This window comes from Melopsittacus undulatus, chromosome 15, assembly GCF_012275295.1.
Source record: "Melopsittacus undulatus isolate bMelUnd1 chromosome 15, bMelUnd1.mat.Z, whole genome shotgun sequence".
Taxonomy (NCBI): domain Eukaryota; kingdom Metazoa; phylum Chordata; class Aves; order Psittaciformes; family Psittaculidae; genus Melopsittacus; species Melopsittacus undulatus.
The window spans coordinates 3,468,038-3,492,693 of NC_047541.1; the positions used below are offsets into that span (position 1 = coordinate 3,468,038).

Below are 24,656 nucleotides of genomic sequence, written 5' to 3' on the forward strand. Positions count from 1 at the left end.
AATATGAGTGTTAATGTTAATCAGTGTGTGTGGGTAGCTAACAAGCCAGTGTTAGAAAACCAGTTCCATAACTATTTAATGCCATAGGATATCAGAATCACTTCCCCTGTCTGCTTGGAACGGGTTTCTAAAAATGGTGAGGATGTGACAAGGGAAATAGTCACTGGATATGTAAAGCCAGAAGCAGTCTTTAGGTATCATTAGCCTTTGCTTAATCATTTAAAGACTAATTTATAGGTTATTAAATTTGAATGCAAAACTAAATTGAGGTTATAGTGGGAAATGGAAATGATCACCCCACACACGAGATAAACAAGTTGAAGCCTGCATGTGCACAGAACGCAATGTGGTGCATACAATATGATACCTAAAAGCAACCTTTGATAAACTCTTATTGCTTTTTTTTTTCCCTGTTGTTGTTGTGTTCTATATCTGTTCTCTCCAGGCTTCGTGGACCCGACCTGAGAAACAAGAGGTATAAGATTACCAGACCTTTAGCAAACTTCTTAGTTATTTGATTTTGGTTCTTTTCTTAGGCATTACAGATTAACAAATCTCTAGTGCAGTAACCACGCCAACTAAATCAGCATTAATAATATGACCAGAATAAATACCAACACATAAAAGAGACGGCTTATAGAGTTAGAAGTTGCTTGCCATGTAGTAATGCATTTCTGGATGAGCAAACTAGCTGTGTTGGGAGTGAGTAAAAAAAACCAAGACAACTAAAAATAAAAGCAAATGTCAAATCTGACAAATACTGCTTTCACCGTGTTCTATGTTCTATTCATACTATGCTACCAGTATGAATCATATCTCTCTTTTAGAGTTTTAAGAATTAGCAACAGCGTGTATTGTGAGAGTATTTTTTCCCAAAGATAGCCTCTTGTGCTCCAGCCAACTCATCTGTTTGCTCATGGTGTCATGTTCCATTTCAGAATCAATGCAGATAAATCCTTTACAAGTTGCATTTCTCCAGAAAATGCCCCAAACTTCCATACTTTTATTTGCCCTTGATTTGCAGGGTCATTGAGGGGGGTGGGAATAGTGTAGTAACTCAGTTCGGGGCAGTTATGGTTTGTTGCCATTTTAGTTCACACTTAGTGCTGTACTTCAAAAGTAACAACAACTTCCCTTTGCATGTACCTGATTTGTAGCATTCTTGCTTCAAAATGAAGCAGGAAGTTTGTTTTCAAGCAAATAATAGGCATCAGGTAAAGAACAAAATCAGCTGTCAGAACTGGATGACTCATATTTGTATGTTTAGGTGAATTTTGTGGAGGCTTCTATATATCCTGAATTATTTTTTGTTTTTAAGCCACCTTAGAACGTAGAGACTGGTGTGGCCTAAACAAAGGGAACCTTAAGCACCATCTGCCTTTGTTTCATATGGGGCTCAGAAGATGCTGCCCATTCTTACTTCAGAATTACCTGTTGGGATAGATGAATTGTGAAATGAAAGCATCAGATATATTTGCACCACTTTGGCCTGGACAGTTTGAAATCTGAGTAGTTGCATCTCTTTAGGCCTCATGTGAACTCCTAATTACAGTTGTTCTTGGTACTCCCCTCACTCCCCAGTGTTTTCACTGTGCTCTCTGTCTCAAGCTTTTCATTAATCTGAGCATTAATACTACTAAGCTTGCTGTCTCTAAATTTCTTACTGTATCCATGTCTTAAAATACCCAAGTGAGGTTCTGTGAGAACATTGTTGAAGCTTATTGTTGCAGCTTATATAGATACATCTTTAAGATAGCTGGCACAGGGTCTTTTAGCAGTGTATTGCAGCAGCAGGGAGTTCAGTTTCTCAGGGAAACTGAACGTGATATTTGGCACTGAGTGTTTCGCTTTTACTAATGCATTAGCTAGTTCAAAATAAGGAAGTGTCCATGGGTTTCAGCCATAGCAGCACATCTGGGTGTTATTGTGCTTTGGAGGCATAACTGCTTCTTCTCCAAACTGCTTTCAGCTCCACTTACTATACACAGTCTGTTATCTGATGAGAAACTTAACATGAGCCAATAGTGTGTGCTTGCACCCCAGAAAGCCAACTGTATGCTGGGCTGCATCAAAAGGAGCCGTGATGAACAGGTCAAAGGAGGTGATCCTGCCCCTCTACTCTGCTCTCGTGAGACATCACTTGGAGCATTGTGTGCAGTTCTGGTGTCCTCAACATAAAAAGGACATGGAACTGTTGGAACAAGTCCAGAGGAGGCCACGAGGATGATCAGGGGCTGGAGCACCTCCCATATGAAGACAGGCTGAGAAAGTTGGGGCTGTTCAGCCTGGAGAAGAGAAGGCTGCGTGGAAATCTCATAGCAGCCTTGAAGTGTCTGAAGGGAGCCTGTGGAGGGCCTCTTCATTAGGGACTGTAGTGATAGGACAAGGGGTGATAGGTTAAAACTTAAACAGGGGAAGTTTAGATTGGATATAAGGAAGAAATTCTTTACTGTAAGGGTGCTGAGGCACTGGAATGGGTTGCCCAAGGAAGTTGTGAGTGCTTCATCCCTGGCAGTGTTCAAGGGCAGGCTGGACAGAGCCTTGGGTGACATGGTTTAGTGTGAGGTGTCCTTGCCCATGGCAGGAGGGTTGGAACTAAATGATCTTAAGGTCCTTTCCAACCCTAACTATTCTATGATTCTATGATGCTATGTCTCAGTTCACCATTCTAGTCCTGCCTATACTGGAGAATTGTTGAAAGTTGTATTACCAGCATGCACTAACAAACCCCACGTTGTCACCAGCAGATGCTAAAAAGCAAAATTGCACTTTGGTTACACCAGAAACTGGTGATGCCTTTCTGATACCTGAGAATTAGTGCAACCTTACAAATATGAGGAGCTGCAGGTGAGCTCCGGTTAGTGCAGTGCAAGCACAGAGTTAGGAGAGACCACCTGTCTTCCTCCAGTGGAATTTATAGCAATGATCAGGCTTTCAGGGTGTTAATGTCCACATCATTTTGTAATGATGTGTGAAAAGTGGGTGAGGTGAAGATGCAACTGTATGAAATTAAGTCATGGATACTTCTTGTGAAAAGATTGCAAAATCCAGAAGGTGGAGGGGAGGAGTTGAAATGCATTTCCCACTTGTCTCTTGCCTTCCCCTTTGGCACTGAAGTATTGAAATGTAGGCCAGCTTTGTACACCCTGGTGATGTGCCACATGGGATTGTGTGAATTTGGAGAAAAACACCAGTGTGTATCTTGGGATAAGTTGTAGTAATTTGCAATATAGAGAACCATCATACCCTTTACTGTAAAGTGGCAGTTGCTGTGGCATGAGTTCTGTTGCCTGTGTCCCTTAGGTTGTCTCCCTATTACTATGAAGCATTTTTTTTATCCACAGTCCTCAGAATCAAAGATGCTAGGAGAAGGGATGACAAGTATATCTATGTCTGGCTCACAATTTTCTGTCTATCCTATGTCTCTAATAGCCAGGAATTGTTAGCATCTGGTGGTGTGAAATATGAATAAACAAAGCATGCTTTCTTGGGTAGACATTTTTTTCTTCATTTTCTTCAACTGAATATTTTTCCAGATCTTTCTTTTTTGTTCCATGAGCCTTTTGCATTAAGAAACAGAGCTTCACCTTCAGAGTCATTCGCATTACTTGTAAAGTTATCATTTTACCATGACTACCTAGTACTCCTTTGTTTGTGTTAGATGTTGGCAAAGTGGGGAAAAGGCAAGTGACACTGGATGTAAATTACCTTTGCTGTAATGATCATGTGCTGGTATTTTGCTATTTTATACTAACAGAGTTTATACTAACATTAACTAGTAGAAACTTCATCAGTCTCGGAGGCTGAGACCACTAACTTGGAACAGAAAGAGGTTTCAGGCCCAGAGGATCTGACCAGTTGAGACCAGTAGAGATGGAATTAGTGCTCGGTGCATTCGCTGTTTAATATATCCCAGGGCTTTTATTTGTAATCTCAGTTCTTGTCCTATATCTTCCAGGAAAATTAATGTTCTTGGAGCATTAATTGCATGAAGTCTGCCAGGCAGCAGCAGCAGGCACAGCCTTGAGGATGAGGGTTCCTAATTTATTCACTTGTGCTTGTGCCACTTTGGCAACTAGATGAGAGAGTTGGTGCTGTACAGCTTCCAAGCTGAATCACAAGCACAAGCACCAGGCTGGAGGGACGAGCCCATGGCCTCATGGAACACTTGGGCTTGATCACAAACTGGAGAGAAACATGGTGGCCATCTAGGTTTTCAGTGAGAGCATGTGGCAAAAATTGACCAGAGCTGATCTGTACAGTTCCCATTCTGGGAAGAAGCTTGATGTTATCTTCACACACTTAGTAGTGTCTGATAGTTTGGTCCTTTGTCTCATTTGTTTTCGTTCTCCTGGGTGCTTTGAATTCCTGAGTGACAAGGAATCTTCTTGTGCTTTTTTGGAAATGCCTCTTAATGCCATGGACTTCACCTGGCCTCAGGTGATCACTTCTTAAGGACATGAAACATTAGAGGGGCTGGTGAGAGGTAGACTGGCACTTGTTCCCATCCCTTTAGTCTGCAACTATAGGTTCAGTGCTCAGCCTCTAATTCTCTTTTTCTTTCTTGCCAGACCCTGGATGGGCGCATCATAGTACGTAGCCATGCCCGAGTGTCATCCCTGACTCTCAAAGACATTCAGTACACAGATGCCGGAGAATATGTATGTACAGCCAGCAACACCATCGGGCAGGACTCCCAGGCCATGTATCTTGAAGTGCAGTGTAAGAAGTGGAGAATGGGGTGGGGAAGGTGTTCCTGTATTTAGAGGGGGGACTGTTTTTATTTCCTGTGATGAGACTTAAGGCACTTACAGCTAGGGACATGTTGTTTGAGTAGTGGGCATGGGAAGCAATTGGGTCTGAAATCATTTTGTTGGAGACATGTTGATGTGTGCATACATGCCAATGTTTGCTATAGCTATGCTGGGATACTGTTTGCACCTTGGGAAGATTCCGGGCCATGAGTCTGCTGCAGTCGCATTTGTTGGGTGCATCATAGTTCTTCCCTAGGGGAACTTCCTGGTATACACTTCCCTAGATGCATAGCATGCTGTCTGCTCTGCCTCCCACACTTGTATTAGGAGTAGCCTTTGGGACTGAGTAGCATTCCTTCTTACATCCTTCAGCAAGACATTGCTCACCCCACCCCCAATAAAAGACAGTTCCTATCTCCTTAGTAGATTCCCTTCCCCACATTAAACTGGACCCAAGCTAAGGGATCCCTAAAGTGAGGCAGATTGGGCTACTTTAGGAGATTTTGTGGCTTAAATTGCCTTTTCAAATGTGTCTGTCTTTCAGATGCCCCCAAGCTTCAGGGTCCTGTGGCTGTCTATACCTGGGAAGGGAATCAAGTGAACATCACCTGTGAGGTATTTGCTTACCCCAGTGCTGTCATCTCCTGGTTCCGGGATGGACAGCTGCTTCCCAGCTCAAACTACAGCAACATCAAGATCTACAACACTCCATCAGCAAGCTATCTGGAGGTGAGCAAAAGCAAGGAGAGGAGAAGGCACATGCAGCCAGGAAGGTTGATTAATATGAAATAACTGATGTTCCTGATGTGGAAGGAGTTAAGTCTTCTGCCATAGCTTACTATGAGTAGACAAGTTGCGTGGTGTTTCAGGCACATAATTGCTAATAAAATTTGGTAATAGAAGACATCACCCTTCCTTGCATTTGACTTTGTGCTCACTGCAGTGCTCTCCTCTGTGGACAGCCATCAGAGTGTTAGCACGTGTACTTCACTGTGGCTTCTCTCTCCTGCAAAGTGCAGAGTGGGAAGTGTTTTCCCATCTGAGCATGAACCTTCATTCTTTCCATAGGTGACACCAGACTCTGAAAATGACTTTGGGAACTATAACTGCACTGCTGTGAACCGCATTGGCCAGGAGTCCTCAGAGTTCATTCTTGTGCAGGCAGGTGAGCATCCTGGGCAGGGAGATAAGGAAATGCATATGCATAATGCTGTGATTCTGACAGCCATTGCATGTGTGCGTAAGTGTGCACATGTGCTTTTCCAAATCAATGAAATATCCCTAATAGTACAGGTCGTGCAACATGAAAACCTTCGAGCACTGTGTGGCAACCAAAGAGGCCCAGTGTTTCACTGCATGATAGATTGGAAGGGGCTCTGGTGTCCTCTCAGGGCTGCCATTAAGGACAGATTTAGGAGTGGTCAAGCTGTGCATTGGACTGTCATATGGAAGACACTGTAAGGATAGAGTAGCATCTAGGATGCTCTTCCTACACTATTCTGGTTGTCCTCTTTTTAAGAAGGTACTCTAAGTCTCTAGCCTTTTAGAAGAGGAACAAGATGGTCTCTTTGCTGTCTAATTAGCACTTATTAACAGTTTTCCCCTCCTGAGGGGGGCCTCAGGCCTGCCCATCTCCTCTTCTTTGTGAAACCATGACAACGCTATGTTTAATATTCCCAGTTTTCTGTTTTCTTTGCCACTGGAGCTTATTTCCTGTTGTTTTCTGCGTCACTGGTTATTTTCCCTTCCTTTCCCAGATACTCCGTCCTCTCCTTCCATTGACAGAGTGGAGCCGTATTCCAGTACTGCCCAGGTGGAGTTTGATGAGCCTGAAGCTACTGGTGGGGTGCCCATCCTCAAGTACAAAGCAGAGTGGAGGGCACTGGGCGAGGGAGAATGGCATTCAAGGCTGTATGATGCAAAAGAAGGTAGGATGATAAAATGTTACCTCTCCCACCTGCGTCTCAAAAGGCTTTCTTTCCTTTAGGGAAAAGCTGGAGTGGAGAGTTCCTTAGCTTTGTAATTTCAAAATCTGGAGCAGAAATTCTTGTTCTAGGTCTCCACTGGGGTGATGTGATAATAGCTAGTCATGGAGTTTTCTTCTCATTTCCCCCTTTGTGTCTGTGCAGGAAAAATCGAGCTTATTTCTTTGTTAATATCACAATGACCCCACAGCAGGTTCTTTCCATCTCTTACATTGTGTATGACCTTCTTATAGATGTTAAAGTGGAAGGGTGGGTATCTCTCCTGCTAAGGGCTTTGCTTTCAGTTGGATGATGCAGCCCAACAGATGAGTAGGCTTTAGGTGGGATGTCTACTAAAGTTAGAGCCCCACATGACAGTGGTCTTGAAGAGCATAATTCAGGGAGCTCCCTGGCACAGGCCAAGGGCAGATGCCCTCTTGTGTCTGCCAAACACTCTGCTATATCCCTTCTACAGAAGCTGTGTCAATACACCTCTCTAATCAGCAGGTTGACACAGAGGTGGTAGCTCTGACCTTCCTCTTGGCACTGTTTATGTGAGGCTGGTCCTGTCACATGTGGCCAACATGGCTAAGTATACTATAGAAACATGGCATTTGTTGTTGACCTAAAGCCTGAACGTCTCTTTGCTTTTCCTCCTCTTGTTTCTGCAAAAGCAAATGTGGAGGGCATGATCACTATCACTGGCCTGAAACCTGAAACAACCTACTCCGTGAGACTGTCTGCTGTCAATGGCAAGGGCGTGGGTGAGATCAGCCTGCCATCCGACTTCAAGACACAACCAGTTCGTAAGTAAAACTGAGTCCTCCCTCTCCTTCTCTGGTTCTCTTTCCTTGCATCTCTCCAGGGAATTTCTGCCATGCATGAATGACACCTTCTTCTCTTGCAGAACTTACCTTTGTTTTATTGTGATGTTTGGTTGTAGTGAATTTCATTGCTAATTAAAAATCTTCTTTGATAGGAGGCAGAGGAACTATTTCATCTGCACTAGTTTGTGCCATGGGTTACTATTATGAACTTTGTACTGTCAAAGAAAAGGGGCTATGCAATGAGAAGTTGTAGTAAGAAAAAGCAGTGAGTTGAGAGGGGTATTGGTCATAGAGAATGTAATGTAATTGCCACAAGGCAGATTTTTTTTGCAAATCAGAAGTTAAGAGGTTCAGCATCGGACTGGCCAAGAGCTGTGGAAGGAGGGGAAAGAGATTTCTCTCATCTGAAAATCAGTCCTTTAAAATTCTAAGCAGCATGCAAGGTAATTTCCACAGCCTCTTGTCTGCTTCAGTTGGGTAATCAGGATGCTCTGATCTGGCCTTTTGCTTCTGAGTCAACCAGGAACAAGAGAGGCAAGAATTAAAAAACAGAGAGAAATCGAAGACAGGAAGAGGAGAAAGAGGGGAAAAATAAGTGTAGAGTGCATAGGGGAGATGGGATAGAAGCAGGCCAGGGAGAGGAGATCTCTTATCCTTGTACACAGCCTCACCCAGGTTGGGAACTGTATTCAACCACCTGCAACCCCTGGGGATCTTTCCCATTCCCCTTGCAATTATATCTATAGTCTATTCTTCTTCCCACTATCACACCTATACTTGTGTATCTATTTCATAGCTCTTCAGATGCCCACTATGCAGGTTCTTCTCCTGAATTCAGAGCTAGCAATAGTCCTAGCCCACGTATGTGCATGCTTTGAGTCCATGTGATCTGTGCATGGTCTTGATTTTGTGTGACGACTTCTGCCTCACTAGAGTTTATGAGCAGTATGGGACAGTATACACGTCTTGATGCTTGGAAATCCCAGGCCCTCTGCACTAAGCCAGCCCTCGCAATTGATGTCTGCTCTGTTGTGATAACTCCTGTAACCTACCCCATTCCCTAGGGTTGGATTTGAGACAGCTGGTGGCATTTGGATTTTCCAGCTCTATATTCTCTATCACCTCATCTTTCTACATTTATTTTTTGTTTTTCTATCTCCGTCTTCTCTTTTTGTCTGTGTTCCATCCATGGAAAAACTGCAGGCATCCCTCACCCACGTAAGTGCCTCTCTGCATTTCTTTCACTCTCTTTTTATGTTTCTAGAGTGTTCCTCTAACACACATAACATTAGCTTTTAATTAGTACCTTTTCCTCTCAGGATGCTTAGAAATGAAGTAACTAGTACTGTCCACTTCCTAACAAGACTGACACTAGAATAGCCATCCCACTATGGGTGATACTGCTCTATGTAGAAGAGAATTAGGGTTTAACATCTTTGTCTTTATTGTAGAGCATGCGATTCAAATATATAACTTAGTGATTGTCTAATAATAATAGCTAGCATGGTGACTAGAGAATGGAGTAGTGGAAGGCTTCACGTTTATGAATCAATTAAAAAATTTCAATTTTTAATGAAATTAAGTTATTCAAGGGAGAGAAAAAATAATAAATCAACAGGAGAAAGTTTTAGCTAAATTGCAGATCTGGTTTAGGCAAATTGAAAGCCAATGAAAAACTTGAGAATTTTGAATATCTTAATAATTTTGACAGCAAAACCTTGAAGGAAAAGTTCAGGTTTTGCCTGTTCTCGCTCATACTTTCTACTGTTCGTGGTCTTTGGACAGTCTTCCAGCACTTGTGTAGATTGTATACTCAAGTAAATAAACCTCATACTAAATAAAAAAATGCATGTTTTCCCCTTCCCAGTGCAAAGTGAATTAGAGATTTAATGGATATGCTTATTGTCAGCTGGGTTCAGTGAAACATTTTATGCTCCATAGCTTTGTGCCTTTCAAATTGGAATTAATCAATAGTAGCTAAAAGAAACCTTTTTATCTAAGTGAGCATTATTCTGTTTATCATACATGTCCTTGCAGTGAACAGTTGCTATTCCCAAGATTATGTCATGGGCAAGCTTCATAAAGCTGCTGTCACTTTTCTTTTGAGATTTCTGAAGCTAATTACAGGATTTGAATGATGCTTGTGCTGGTTTTCCATAAAGATTTTATTATATTAAAGCTTGGATTTAGTGGACCTTTTAACAGGATGAATGGATTGGTAGTCAAGATGGGTGCATGAATGGTCAGATGAATAGACAGAATTGCAAATTGCAGTAGTTACAAAGAGTCAACTGGGATTCATGTTTCCAGAAGACATGTACAGTCCTTTGCCTTAAATTGTTTGGAGCCTGTTCGTTTCAGTGGAAATATTATATCCCTTACATGAAGCTAATCATGGTTAGTATTATAACTCTCAGGCAAATGATGTGGTAGGGCCTTCTGAATTGGACGTAGTCTGGGATACACAAGGGAGATAAGGGCTTTAGGTATTCAGTCCCTGTGCAGATCAGTACCACAGGAAAAGGGAAAAGATCCAATTAAGAAGAGAGGAAAAAAGAGCATTAAAAGCTTTGTTTCAGCCACACGGACACGTCTGTCTGCCAAGCCTCATGTTCATCACTTGGGGACAGGTACGTGGATTTGGAGAACATTAAATCACAGTCGTAGTAGTTTTTTTCCTTTTTGTTTTTTTTTGTGGCAACCAGCTGTCAGTCAATCCCTAGTCCCTAACTCTGCTCCCTTGTGGGGTAAGTTCTAATTCTTTTTAATTCATTGTGCCTTGAGCTGTGATCCTTCTGAGCATTCAGTTCTCTGATTCTTTCTTTGCTCTCTGGGGTTCTCAAGGCCCATCTCAGACCATGAACTGGGTTGCAGTGGTGGAAAGACTGTTGGTACAATAGAAACCTTTTTTCCATCTGCCACACAATGTTACCTTTCATGGACAAAGTCAAAAGCAGGAAAAAATTGAATGTCCCCATGTGTGGTGTGATGTGATGTGAAGATCACAGAAATGTCTCAGAATATCAAAACTGTGTTCAGGCACCAGTCAAAACCTGTTTTTACACTAGGTAAAATAATGAGTATTCCTTACCCTATTATTTAAAGTGCCTACTTGAATGTGAGAACTGACACTCTTCTTAAGTGTTTGTTGGGATATGTCCATACTTTTTGGGGGGTTGGGATTTATTTTTGGTGGGGTGCTATGCTAGCACAGATGAGAATTGTGGGGTTGGGAGGGTATCTGTCTGCCTTGACCTGGATTTGTATTTTTGCAACAATTTGCTGGTTTTCTGCACTTCCTGTTTTTTATAAACTTGAAGACAAACAAAGGCTGCTCGCAGACCTTGTGAATGGTTTCTTTTTGAGCCCCAGCTGTTTCGTTGCAGGTGGGACCCAATTGTGTGTTAGCCACAAGAGTGTGTGTGTGTATAATGTGTTTGGGTTTGCTTTCAAAATACCTTTTTTGTACAAAAAAACAAACCAACAAAACACTAAAATAATCCCAAATTCCACTACATCCTAAACTGGCAGTAGGGTACTTAGCAATGGCCTTCACCAGAGCAGTAGTTACATACACTGTGTTTTGCTGACATACGGTGCTGGCCAGCATCTCTGCTGGCCTTAAATGGCATTGGTTTGAACTCCTGGGAATACTGAACAGTGGTGTGTGTTGAGTGATCCTATGTGATCAGAAAGTTGTTCTACAGCAAGAACTCACAGAGGAGCCAAACTGCAGGTCTGGTGAAGCACGTTTACTTTGAGTTTTATGGCCAGAGAGGCTTGATCTGACGAAATCTTACCAATTTGTGTTTTAATTTCCTGTCTTTTGGCAGTAATTAATAGGAATCCACTCCCTTCCTCACCTTCCTTTCTCTTTCTTTAGCAAGTACTGCTGCACCCACTTCCCGTTTAGCAGACAGTGAGTATGGTAGAAGAAGTTGTCCTTGTTCCACTTTGCTCTGCATGCATCTCTTCACTGAGTGTGGTGCAGTCTGCCTAACATCCTTGGGTGTTTTCCTGCTTTTCTGTACCTTTTAAACTTTCCCCTGAGTGAAACCTGAATCTTCAAGTACAGGAACTACAGATAAGTGATTTTCAGGACAAAGGAAAGCCACAGACTTCTTCTGGAGCTGTGGAAGAAAACACATTTCTTTATATCCTTCTTCATCATTTTTAAGTCTGTGTAATTGTATTTAGATTGCAGGCTGCATGAGGGTATATCCTGTTCTCCCTTCACACCAGCCACACCAATACCACCATGGGAGCAAAAGGAACTCATAGAAACATAGAACTTCTCAAGTTGGAAGGGATCCATGAAGACCATTAAGTCTCACAGAACTACCTAAAACTAAGCCATATGACTAAGAGTGTTGTCCCTCTCAGTATGTCTTTTACCCCTGTCTGTAGCTGTAGTTCTCTGCCCAGTCATCAGGATGTGACAGTAACAATTCTTTTCCTTTTGAAGATGTTACCTAGAATAGTAGAGAAATCCCTCACAGCTTGTGTTTCTCATGCTGCATTGTTCCCATGTCTTTTGCAAGTAGAGACATTCATCTTTGTCCTCTTCTGGTAATCCTTGTATTCAGTGCTTGTAAAGACGGCCTTTGCTCTTGAGAGTGGAGTGCTTAGTAGGATTCCCAAGAGGCTTTCAGTCTTTCAACTTCTCTCAAAACTGCTTATTTCTTAAGGGTGCTCACATCTTATTGGATGGTTAGATCTTTTTTCTGCCTCCTTGTGTGTACCCTGATCATAGTGCCTGGAGGTAAGAAACAAAGGTGTATCAGAAGCATTAGTCCGTGCTCCTGTTTGGCCAAAAGTAGGCAAAAATACTGCAGCTGCCTGAAAATGGATTCAGAGATTCAAAACTCTCCTGGATGAAAAAGCATCAGTAGGGACTCTTGGAGCCATAGCTTGCTGCAGGAGCCATGCAGTGCAGGCTGGCTTCCCTGCCAGCTGGAGGGGTCTGCATCTGGCAGCACCATTCTCCCTGTGGAGAACAGTTGGAAAACAGCAGCAGCAGAGCAGTTTTTTGCAGTCTCTTCAGGTAACACACACCTACCATAAGAATTCAGTATCATTGTCACTCTTCCTCATTAGAACTCCTCTCTTTCTATCACCTCTTACAACTTACTTACATGGTATGCTTCATTTTTACATGTCCTGTCTGTCCTTCATGTTTCCATAGCAACTCAGCTTCTTGCTGAAAATAGAAGCTCAGAGCCACCAAGTGAGTAGATGGGAACTGCTCCTCTTTGGTCTGGAGTGCTATTTGTTATGCTGTAGTCCTTGTGTCAAGGCAATTAGAGCACTATACCACATTATTTTGATGTCTGTTAACTAACAATCTGGCATTAATACGTTGTATGAGCATGTAGTTGTGAAGAACACAGCATGGTACTATTTTTCCTTTTCCTGTTATTTTACCAAGCATGCAGTAACAATGGAAAACAAGTTTTAGAAGAAACATGGAAGGGAGAGAAGGGAGGGGAGGGGGACGAGATATGAATTATCATTTCCAAAAGGAATGTTTTCCTTTCACATTTTCCATTAGTGATTTCAATGCTATAGATGCCTTTGCAAAAGGAACATGGACTAATTAATCTTTTTGCCACCTTGCCTTGCTCTATTTTCTGTGAGTTTAGGGAGCTAAACTTGATATTACAGCAATGGATGCTGGATGTTGAAAGAAGATGCAGATGAGGAGGTAGAATATCTTGCAGATGAGGAGATAGAATTTCTTATAGGAGAGTGGACTGTGGGGAGAGGGAGCATTGCCCCATCTTACCACTGATGCCCTGCCTGCATTAAAAGGTTTAAGACTACAGAAGCAGCCTACATCTGAAATGGGAGCTGGATTCAGAATCCCTCATTTCTTGCACAGAACATTGTTGGTCAGGTAGCCATTCCTAGTGAGACTCAGTTAAGCAGATGATTCCATGCTGGATCTGAGTAGTCTAAGTTAAAAATAGCTAAAACTTGTGGATTACTTTATTTGTACATAAAAGAACTATTCTGTAATGTCTGGTTTAGTCTACCTGTTAAAGAGTTCAGTGACACACCTTCCTGGTATTGAGTGGGTGTATTAAATGTGTGATTTAATTTTTACATGTTGGAGACTTACAGTCAGTCACTAGCCAATATGAAAGCCAAGTGAATATTTGCAACAGTCTTGGAAGATGAAGAAAAACACATAAGGAAAGGATATGTTTACATGGTGCATATGTGTGTTTTGAACAACTAATCACTTCTACAAAGCCAAATGCTTTTCTTTTGATTTACAATAATAAAATGTATGTGTTTCTGTGAATATGATCTTAAAGATGAAGACCCATGTGTTTACCTGTAGCAGGTTAGAAATGGTTCATCACTACTAGATGGAAAGCACTGAAAGCATGAAGCATGTGGTTATCTGCGGGAGAGGATAGCATGGCTAGTCTAGAGCTGTCAAAGGACTTAAAAATACTGCATTTATGACTGGCACATTCCATGGTCTTAAATATCGCATGAAATGTCCTTTTATCTGCCAGTGACCACAGCAAGCACTTTGAGTCTTGCAGTGATTTTCATGTATACAACACGCCAAACCAGAATTTGTGATGCATCTCAAGTGTTAATGATTCTATATTGCTGAAGAGAAGTTTGAATTTGAATTTGATGGAGTGGAGAGGGCAAAGGGCAGGGGAAAAGTGGCCACCAGCACATCTACTAATTAATCTGTTATTTCTTAGGAGGCTGGGACTCTGTTATAACTGCTCATATGCGGGTTTAGGAGATACCTTCACTTGTAAGGGAAAATGTTGTGTTAAATGTTTTGTTCCTGAAAGACGTCTTTTTTTTCTCTGGGTCTTTTTACCCAGAAAAGATTCTAAGAGCCCATTCAGGGTGAATATCCTCCATGCTGTTTTGTTGTTTGGGTAGGTGGGGGAGTTGTGTGTTTGTTGTGTGCGGGTACATTGGGCTTTTTAAGGGTGAAAGTTTCCATTTTCACCTACTCTGAAATTCCAGCTCTTACACTGGGCAGAAGCAGATCGGACCTTTCACTGCCGCATTGTTGTTTGTGTACATAGTCAGTTTATGCAACTAGCAGACACATTTGTTTTATATGTGAAGTTGTTCTGCAGTATATGAACATACTGTATTCAACAGCCTAAAACGGCATTGGTACAAGGCAGATGCTCTTGGAATTTTGGATCATTTGCTGCTGAATGATCTTGTTTCTTACCCTAACCTAACCTCTGTGGTTAAGTGAATGAAACCAGGAGCACTTAGAAATGGAGAGCTGCAGTGTAGCCTCTTGAAGTCAGGAAAATGAATAATGAAACTAATTGAAACCTAATGAAGCTGAAGAGAGTTTCCGCACTGACTTGAGTGAGTTTTTGACTTTACATGTTCAGTAACATATGGGAGATGCCTATAGTTGTGTAAGGGGTTTGGGAATATATATCTCCTTTGACTTAATCTTCTTAGGTTGCTTGGATAAATAGCTCTGTTATCAGCAGCTATAATAAAGTTTTTTCTTCCAGCTCTCTCCACTGTGGAACGTGTTTTAACCAGCAATGTTTGAGGTCACTTGAACAAGTTGGGGTTTTTTTCAGTTGAAATACTAATTTGGGTCTTTCTTCTACCTGTCTCCTGGTTTTCCAGATTTTATAGGAACTTCTGTTGTATTTACTGGACAATGGCCAAGAGATTCAGAAGTTGCAGGATGAGGGAGGTGGAGGCCACTGACCAAGAGATGTGCAGGTGGAAAACTGAGTGGTTTTGGGTTTTTTTCCATAAAATCTTTGCTGTGCAGTGCATCAGTCAATTCAAAATAGGTTGCAGTCTTGGGAAGAAGTTCACATGGGCATCCCAAGGAGCTGGTGTCTCTTTTTGCTTCATTATAATAAGGTAGAAGTGTGTGTGTACAAAGGCTATTTACATACAAAGTGAAGGTTTGATAGCAGCTGTTCATTAATTCATTTGTCTTTCAAACTCCTTTTTTCGTTCCCTTTCACTCATTCCAGATGTACCAGGAAGTACAGATGTGTGTATTCTCTGCCACTACCTGTGTCCAACCACAGTCCAGGAGCTACTACTGCAGTGCCTCAAAGCAAACAGTGCTGAGGTTCCTGTCTCCAAAGGAATTTAATGTTCAGAGACAGTTCTAATCTAAGATCCAGTTAGCTATGGAGTTAGGTAGAAGCGTTTTCATGGAACAGACAAAATTGAATCTCTCCTATTCATGCACTTTAAAAATATGATCTGCAAGCATGAAAGCCTGTGTGTGTGTGTGCACTGCCTCACAGACAGTTCCTCTTGTAAGCTCCAAGACAGTGTTCTGACTACCTGACTTCTACCCATTAAAACAGGATAAATTTCAAGGTTTAAAGCTTAAGACAGTATTTCCAAATGTCTTCTCTGTCTTAGAAGCCTCATGCAAATTCTTTCAGATATATTTGCATTGCTAGTTTTGCCCTTGATCTTTACCTAAAGCTTCCTCTCAGGAGGAGGTGATTTGAAAGGCAACTTCTCTTACCTGGTTTTAAATCTCCTGTTATATTAAGCTTATTGGGGTTTTAGAAATATGTTTCCTCACTGAATGCCTTTCCAGGCAGTCTCACAGTAACTCTAAAACTTACTTCCTTCATGATGCATGTGCCTAGAGTTCCATGAGTCTCAGTTTATAACTAGAGACAATGCATTCAAAGCTTAGATGTAACAAATCAATTTTGCTTTTTGTACTACCAGTTCTTTGCCCAGTAATAGTATGCTTAATCTTGTCAGATACAAGCACCCATGAGATTAAGGGTTTAATTCTCTTTACATAAAACGAACTGGGAAGTACCAAAGCACTTTGAGCTAGCCTCATTAAGATGAGAAAGAGGAACAATCATGAAAAATGCAAGTTATGAAGTAGATGGTAATTGAGGAAGGGAAGCAGAGCATGGAGTTAGCGATGTCCTCAAGTCTGACAACTGGCTTTATTTTTTCTTCGTTCTCCTGTCATACAGCCTGTGCACTTTCATTTCTTTCAGTAGCGGCTGTCGTCTTTGTGCCATCCTTGTAATTAATTTCCCATATAGAGCACTTCATTCCTCTACTGACAGAAAAGCCCCTTGCACATGTACATGACTCATGGTATTCCTCAAACCTTTAGGCTGGATGTGTTGGACAGGGTGTGTGTACTCTTGAGTGATAACTCAGTCTGACCAGATTCTGGTTGCAGCTCTTTGACTGAAAGTTCTGATATAATATACACATATTAGGTTTTTCTCTTTTTGAGTTGTTGTCGATAATTAGGAGGACATTTGTTTCTGCACAGGGGAGAATACATCACTATGAAATGCCAAGGTTTGTCTTCGCTGAACCGTGTGTGCTCTGGGTTTGATCGTTTCCCCTCTGCTGTCAGGACAGTGTCTGAATAACAATGTATTCCCTTTTTCTTCCCAACAGTGGATTCCTTCAGCTGTCCGAGTTATGGCACGCACTCTACAACCATTTTTGTTCCTCCTTTGACTTGGTATTAATAAGCAGTGGTGCAGCTGTGCCTAACACTTGCAAGGTCATAACTCAGTGCTTTCTGTGATGTAATACCCTTGTATTGCAGGCGGTGTTAGTGTCCCCGCAGTGTTTCTGGTATTTACGCGCTGCTTTGATTTTGTTCCTGTTTGATTTAAAATTCTGTTGTGGATTTTTCCCTTGCCCATTGTTTACATCAGTTTTTTAATTTTTTTGTATTTTCCATGTGACCTCCTCCACTTTCCTTTCCACAACCAATCATGTGCGTGCGTATCATGTGCCTTTGTCATGTGGCTTGCATGGTGCTGATGATGTCGTCCACGCTGGTGAACAGAAGGTAAAATACTTTGTTCTGATTGGTTGCATAGATTTGGGGTGAGGATTCCCCTTTGGTCAGTGACCGGGGATCTCCAAATTCCAGCACTCCAGAATCCTCCTCCAAGCCTGTTGGCGAAGTCGGTCACCACTATCTGCATGTGAAGCACTCAACTTCAGTCTTCCACACTGAGCTTGGAAAAACTCAGGGGAAAAAAAGAATTAACAAACCCAAAACCAAGGCAAAAAATCACATGGCTCAGTCATTTGCTTCTTTCACTATCAGAATCCAATAGCTGGCATCCTAGTAATGTTTTAAAACTCTCTGGCATTAACACCAGTGGCACAAATCCTATTGCCTTTCAGGACACTGATGTGCCAAAGGCTGTGGGTAAGATATTGGTATCATGTGAACTCCATATCTCCTGTTGCTTTAGCAACATTTTGACCCTATAGAGTATGTTTAGATTTACAAGCACAAAAGCACACTATAGTAGCCTATCAAAAGGATCCGAAATGCCTTATCTCTGAAATTTGGTTATTGGTAAGCATGCCACATTAAGATTTAAGAAATAATATTTTTATGAGTAAATCTTAAATATAGGTAGAGTGGGAACTATGTTTTTATAAAGTATATATAGACACACAGAATATCTGATGAGAGCTAGACTTTGTACAGTTTGCATCAGAAATACCATTGCCCTTTCTTGCCATTCCTCCCACACGGCATCTCAGAGCCCAGCAGAGGATTTAGTCTGAACTCATTTACCAGCACCAGGTAGCTCCATGAAATCAAGAAGCAAATGACTGACCCTTGCAGGAGATTAAATCAGTCTCCAAGTGTATGGTAATGACAATAATTTCTGCAACATTGTGATTTTTTATAACTTAATATTCTGCATAATCTGGAAGAGGGAAGGGAGGGGAAACTCCTGCTTTTCTGCTTCCCCAACTAACATAATTTAGTAAACTAGGAAGCAATTGGGGTTTTTTTTCAATCTATGAATTCTGAAATCACCTTATTGTTTTGGACCACCACCAGGGAAGAATTTAGGCTGGGTTTTGCCAGGAAAACAGAACTAACACCAGTAACCTTCCCACATGACTGCATGCATGGAAGCAGCCTCTCTTCCCCTGGTCTTTTCCCTGTCTAGTCAAAATCCAGGAGGATTGAAGACTTGGTTGTCTCATTTTTGCATGATCTGGTTTTGTTCCTTATTTTTGATTGTTTGCTTCTCTTGTGTGCATTCTGTAGACTCCCTAACTCTTCTTTTTCACCCATGTATATTTACCACTCATGGAGACTTTGAATAGGTACAGCTGATACTTTTCAGTTTCAAATTGTGACACTGTAGATCACACTCTGGTCCTATTGCAGAAATCAGCTGCTTCCTTGTTTATGTGTTGCAGAAATTACCATAGACTGCAATTGTATTCTCTTAAGCACAGCAAGGATGCAGGATCTTTCTTCATTGCCAGCTGGGCAAGGATTTAAGATCATAGTCTAAAGTGCTGCAGTTGAGTAGTAACCAATGTGATGGGAACAACAGGAGATGTGATAAAAAGTCTCTGTCATCTGCACTACTGTCACTTGCATGCATTCCTGTGAACTTGTAAATTTTACATCTTTGAGCAAAATCCATCCCATTTCTCAAGGGGAGTAAAGCACAGGGGTGAAAATTTGTCTCTTGCCTTCTGCCCTTCAGGAGTCTCTACTTGAAGTAGTTGATTTTCTTACTGATGGGCCAGATAAGATGCTGTTTGGCTCAGATGTAATCACTCAGCTTTGTCACACCGTAGAGTGAAAGCATGAGATCCTGCATCCTCCCTGACACAAAGAAAATTCTAAGCAGACAAATGTTTGTAAATGATTATCCAGAGGAAGTGTGACATGTTTCTAGCTGTCTGCTCTGAACAAGCTAAACAGCAGCATCACAAGGGGGATTGTTTAAGGATCCCACGTTTTATGGGTGGAATAGGCAGATTTCTGCAATACATCCGGTCAGCTCAGCGTGAATGAGAGACCCAAGGCATGTAGCACACCTTTGTAAGCCACTTTGCTTTTCAGCCCCCATTCTGTGGGGAGGATGCATGTTCTGTGAGCATGAGTTTCTTCTCTAACCTTCTGATGACAAGCTTTTCTCTTCAGCTGCTGACATTTTGACTCATAGGGATGCTGATTCTGCTGGACTAAACTTACCCCACTAAACTTCTTCCTCCTTTGTTTGAAATTACACACTAACCCATGTTTAATTTTACAGCCCTGTGCCTGGATTACATCTGCCTGCTTAAGATAAATTAAATGCCATGTATTTTTGAAAACTAAAGCATTCTTCACCAGGGCTTGCACTGACATACCTGTTGGGTTTCAGCCGTTAGGAGTGGTCCATATTCTCCTATTTGAAGAGGATGTTTCTCAGAGCAGAAGTGTGTTTAAACTATTGGGGAAGGAATGAATTTGGGGCTAGAAACTAGACAATTTGAAGTGAAGAAACTTTCCAGCAGAGAGGGTAATTAATCATTGGAATGGCTGTGTATAAGGTGCAGCAGCATCTCTGACATTTAAAATCTATCACGAATGAGCATCTTTCCAAAGGGTGTTCGTTCAAGTTTTAGTTCTTGGTGCTTAATCGCTGGGGAAGATTTCTAGTCTGTGTTAAATCAGAGGTCAGATTCTCTACATACCGTGTTCACTTGTCACTTCAAGATCTCTTATTACTAATTATCTCTCAAATGAGGATGGGAAAGATTACCAGAGATGTTGATCTTGTACTGTCTAGCTCTGTTTTCATTTAATTATGGATTAATAGTTGTAACACAGTTATTGCCATAATAGCTCTTTCAACTGGGATCAAGCCAATAGTCAAAACGAGGAACCTTTGTGGTGATATTTTCTTTTAGGATTAAGGAAAGAAAAGAATGTAATTGCTTAGTTAATCTGGTATTTTCAAGTACACAGCTTCAGTTAGTTGGTAGTAGAGATAAAAATCCACACTTTTGTCTAAACAGTAGCTGCAAATGTATTTTCAATGTACAGTCACTGAGAAGCCTTTCACAAGCTGGAACAGAGTTCTTGAGTGTACAGCTTGTGTTGTGGGAGTCTTGTTATGGTGATACAGGCAGAGGCAAGGATTTGGAAAACAAAACTAACATGATAAAAAGGAGCATTCCCTCCTTATATTTTTAAGAGTATTACTATGTTGTGAAACGCAAATATAAGTATCTTGCATCAAAAAGATCTGTGTATCCATGCATTGTAATTACCTTCTTAAACAACTGGTATATTAGAGCTTGCGTTTGTCTACAAGAAAATTAGTTATTCTTACATTACTCTTTCAGTCTGGGTCTTGCGGGTTTCTCATTGATGTTTCATAAAACCAAAAATGTGCTTGGATCCCTTCTTTGGAGGGGGTGTGAGAAGGGCTTCAGATTACTTCTAAAGATCAACTTTGAAAGATACTGGAAGATTAACCTTTCTCTTGCCAGTCAGAAATGCATGTGCTCTCCATTGGTAGCTGAATGCAAATCCAGACAGAATACATGTAGAATTCAGAATCTTCTTTAGAAGAGGCTTCTGTAAATCCCCATGACTGCTGTTATCTTTCAGAGTTGATCTTAATACAACTACAGGCTTATTTTTTCCTCTCTCTTTTAGTATAATGCAAATAAATATGTAATAATGCCTCTTGCATAGTAAGCACACTGGCTGTCAGAGCACTTTGGAGACAGGTGATCCTGGGGTCATATGAAAGTGGAAGGAGAAAGCATGTCTCTTGAGCAATTTGCTGCAGTATTTCTGGGGGAGAGGTGGGGGTGTACGTATGTAATCAGACAGTCTGTGGATTTGGCTTTTGTTAAGTGAGGTATTACAGTAAAGGTACAAGAAGGAAGTGCCAGAGTTGGGATTGAGGCACTATCTTCTATGGGCTGTGTGTACAGGTTATGAAAGAGCTGGCTAGAAAAAGCATTTGTAGAGATATGGGTGTGAAAGGCTGTGGCTGTAAACAAGTGTGCCCTGCAGGCATTCCAGTCACCTGCTGGGGTGGAAGTTGGGAAATGTTAGCTTTTTCTTTTAAGAATGGTGATTATAGAAGAGTGAAGGTGTCTGTTCTGTCCAGCCTGTATTTATTGCATTTAGTTACACCAGTGCAAGCTGAGTGAGATGTCTTGATGCAGTACCCCTTTTTCCACACTTGTTTAAGTGAGCACACCAGTAAGTCTCTGGTCCAGCAGCTGTGAAGCCTAAATAACATTGAAAGTAATCCTGCCCCTCTGCTCTACTCTTGTGAGACCCCACTGTGTGAAGTTCTGATGTCCTCAATGTAAGGACGTGGAGCTACTGGAGCAAGTCCAGAGGAGGCCACAAGATTAATCAGGGGCTGGAGCATTTCCCATATAAAGATAGGCTGAGAAAATTGGGGCTGTTCTTCCTGGAGAAGAGAAGGCTGCGTGAAACCTCACAGCAGCCTTCCAGTATCCGAAGGGGACTACAGGGATGCTGGAGAGGGCTTCTTCATCAGTAACTGTAGTGATAAGACAAGGGGTGATGAGTTTAAACTGAAACAGAGGAAGTTAAGGTTAGATATAAGGAAGAAGTTCCTTGTTGTGAGAGTGGTGAGGTCCTTGCCTGTTTGCCACATGCCTCAGCTTGATGTTTTCTGTATGTTTCACATCAGTGTTTTACAACAAAAATGGTGAGGAACTGGTCATTGCTCTCGGATATTCGTGAGGTAGAGTGGGGTCTTTTTCACTTTGACTCTGTTTCAGCACACAAAAATGGTAATTTGTGTCATGAAAACAAACTACCAAATGCAAGAAATACTGAGTCTTGCAAATATTTGTACCATAAGCCCAGAGTGTCCTCTGTGTCTGGGTCAGAGTGAGGCTGATACACTGCAGCTGAGTGTAACAAAGTATTATTCTGCTTTTTATGAGTACTTTTCCCCTAACGTTTGGTTGGTTGGGGTTTTTTTTAGCAAATAAACATAAATCCACCATTGTTTCAGGGGAACCCAGTGCACCCAAACTCGAAGGTCAGATGGGAGAAGATGGAAACTCCATTAAAGTGAATGTTATCAAGCAAGATGATGGTGGCTCCCCTATTAGACATTATCTGATCAAATACAAAGCTGTAAGTATGACTGACACTCAAGCCTGATTTGTATTCAGCCTGTTCAGTACTCAGGTTTCACTATGTAGACAGACAACCCTTAAGCTAAGATCTTGTAGGTGGGCCAGTACAGGAACACATGCTAAATAAGCAGGCATGGTGGAAGCATATAGGATATGAGACATGACATGCACAGAAGCAACATGCAACATCTTTGTGTCATTTCTTTCCTTCCACTTTTGACTATGAAAGGTTATTTCTCTGTGGTGTCTCCTTGAGGAGTTGGGCCTTGAGAGAGGGTCAGTGAAAATAGGAAATTCTTCAGGGCAGCAGAAAGAGCTGCCAGAAGTTATTGAAGCTTTTTCCTATTGTCTGCACACTTTCTCCTTCTTAATACTGCTGTGGAAAGCTCAGCTTTTCCATTGTGTTTGGGCTGCATCATGGAAGCTTTCTGGCTATTAAGAAAAAGACACTTTATTAGTGACTGTGTCAGATGTTGAACTGAGCTAATTGTGTATTGGCTATCTTCTCTTTATATCCTATGAAAAATCCTTCAAGCAGTAAAAGGTCTGCTTTGGTATCTCCTTTCCACTTAGAGCTAAGAGCACATGACATTGAATTAGCTGAGGAGGAGTGTGTGCTTGTGTAGAAACCTCCCTGCTTTTCCATTTGTTACTTAGCTGTTGCAGTGTTCTCAAAGCTGGCTACTAACATTGTGCTGTGTGTTTTGCATCCCTGCCCGTCATCTGCTGCTCTGCAGAAGCATTCCTCAGAATGGAAACCAGAGATCAGACTTCCATCTGGCAGTGACCACGTCATGCTCAAGTCCCTGGACTGGAATGCGGAGTATGAGGTTTATGTGATAGCAGAAAACCAGCAAGGGAAGTCCAAACCGGCTCACTATGCTTTCCGAACTTCTGCTCAGCCTACTGTCATCCCAGGTACAGCAGTCATAAGCTTTACCATTGTTTTCTGCTTCCAATTAATGCAACAGTGCTGCATCCTTTAATGTGCCTGAGTAACCCTGACAACTTGCTTGCTTAAAGCCATTATCACGATTGGTTACCCATCCAAAGCTTAGTTTTTGCCATGTACATACCTGTACTGTAGACCATGTTACAGTATGTACAGCATTAGCAGTGCACTGTTAGGAATGCTACATGACAAATCCTTGTCTGACTGTTTACAGGGAATGTTGGCTTCTTGTATCAAAGTAACAGGATTGCCATGAAAAAAGCAGTGGATAGAAACCACTTTCTGAAACCAGAAAGTGGGATTTCCATTCAAACTAAAGCAAAAGAGACCATTCAGATGTCTGGGGCGATGCTTTTCACAATGCAGATTTTGCTTTCAAATCTGCTTTGGGCTTGCTGACTGCTCATTTGTTCATCCAGCTCAGCCTTTGGAGAAATAAAGGCATATGGAATTTGATAGTGGTTGGATCTTTCTCTGTAGATTTTTAATTAAATGGAGTGGAGATTAAATTATAGGAATTTTGAAACAGCACTGGTTTAATGTTGAGTAGGGCATTCTGAGAAACTATCTGAATAGCTTTAGAATGCCACTGGAAACTTGTGCTTCAGACAGAGTGTACTTATTAGCGTGCTTAAAAGGTGAGGTAGAAACACAAATGCTGTGCAGAACAAGCAGACACTATTGGCTGAGATGCTAGGAATTCAGCAGTTAGTTGAAGTTGTAAGGACAGATAGTCTTTCTTTTCTATACAGGTAGTAGCAGTGCACATTAGAAAATTAAAGAGGGGTGGAAGGGGAAAACCAAGCAAATAAAACCGAAAGGATGAAATTGCTGGACTACCTGTAAAGTTCTGACTGGTTAAAGGCAGATGGATGAACTGTCAAGCTGATGAGTCAGTCAAAATACATCCTCATTGCACAGCCAGGCTTAAGCATATTCATGCCAGTATTGGTGCTGACGCTCCGTGTTGAAAGGGGTTCTCTGAAAACTCATTTGTTTTCATTTTATCTTCCAGTTTGTTAACTCAGCCTCATGTTTTCCTTCAGCACAAGTAGAGTTCTCTTCAGTCCTTCCCTTGCACTGAGAATTCAATCCTTGGTCTGCCCCCACTGCACTCACTCTCTTCCTGTCTGAAGGAAACAGCTGAGACCTTGTGCAGTTTGGCATGCTGAAACTCCATTTGATTAAGGCAGATGATGTTGTTAAGCAT

The 24,656-nt window shown here is 41.6% G+C and overlaps 1 protein-coding gene across 6 annotated transcripts in view; it reads left to right on the forward strand.

Annotated features, from left to right (window-relative positions):
* Positions 1 to 24,656, forward strand: part of NCAM1 (neural cell adhesion molecule 1) — a 99,756-nt gene that overhangs the window by 63,287 nt on the left and 11,813 nt on the right. For 3 of the 6 annotated variants that reach the window (XM_031044107.2, XM_031044111.2, XM_031044110.2), the window contains exons 9-15: positions 4,572 to 4,722; positions 5,299 to 5,483; positions 5,823 to 5,919; positions 6,512 to 6,682; positions 7,393 to 7,524; positions 22,368 to 22,492; positions 23,232 to 23,412. In XM_031044107.2, coding sequence (XP_030899967.1) covers positions 4,572 to 4,722; positions 5,299 to 5,483; positions 5,823 to 5,919; positions 6,512 to 6,682; positions 7,393 to 7,524; positions 22,368 to 22,492; positions 23,232 to 23,412 — 1,042 coding nt within the window. Of the gene's footprint in view, positions 1 to 4,571; positions 4,723 to 5,298; positions 5,484 to 5,822; positions 5,920 to 6,511; positions 6,683 to 7,392; positions 7,525 to 17,380; positions 17,384 to 22,367; positions 22,493 to 23,231; positions 23,413 to 24,656 lie in introns of all 6 variants that reach the window. The other 3 variants (XM_031044106.2, XM_031044109.2, XM_031044108.2) reach the window with 2 other exon arrangements.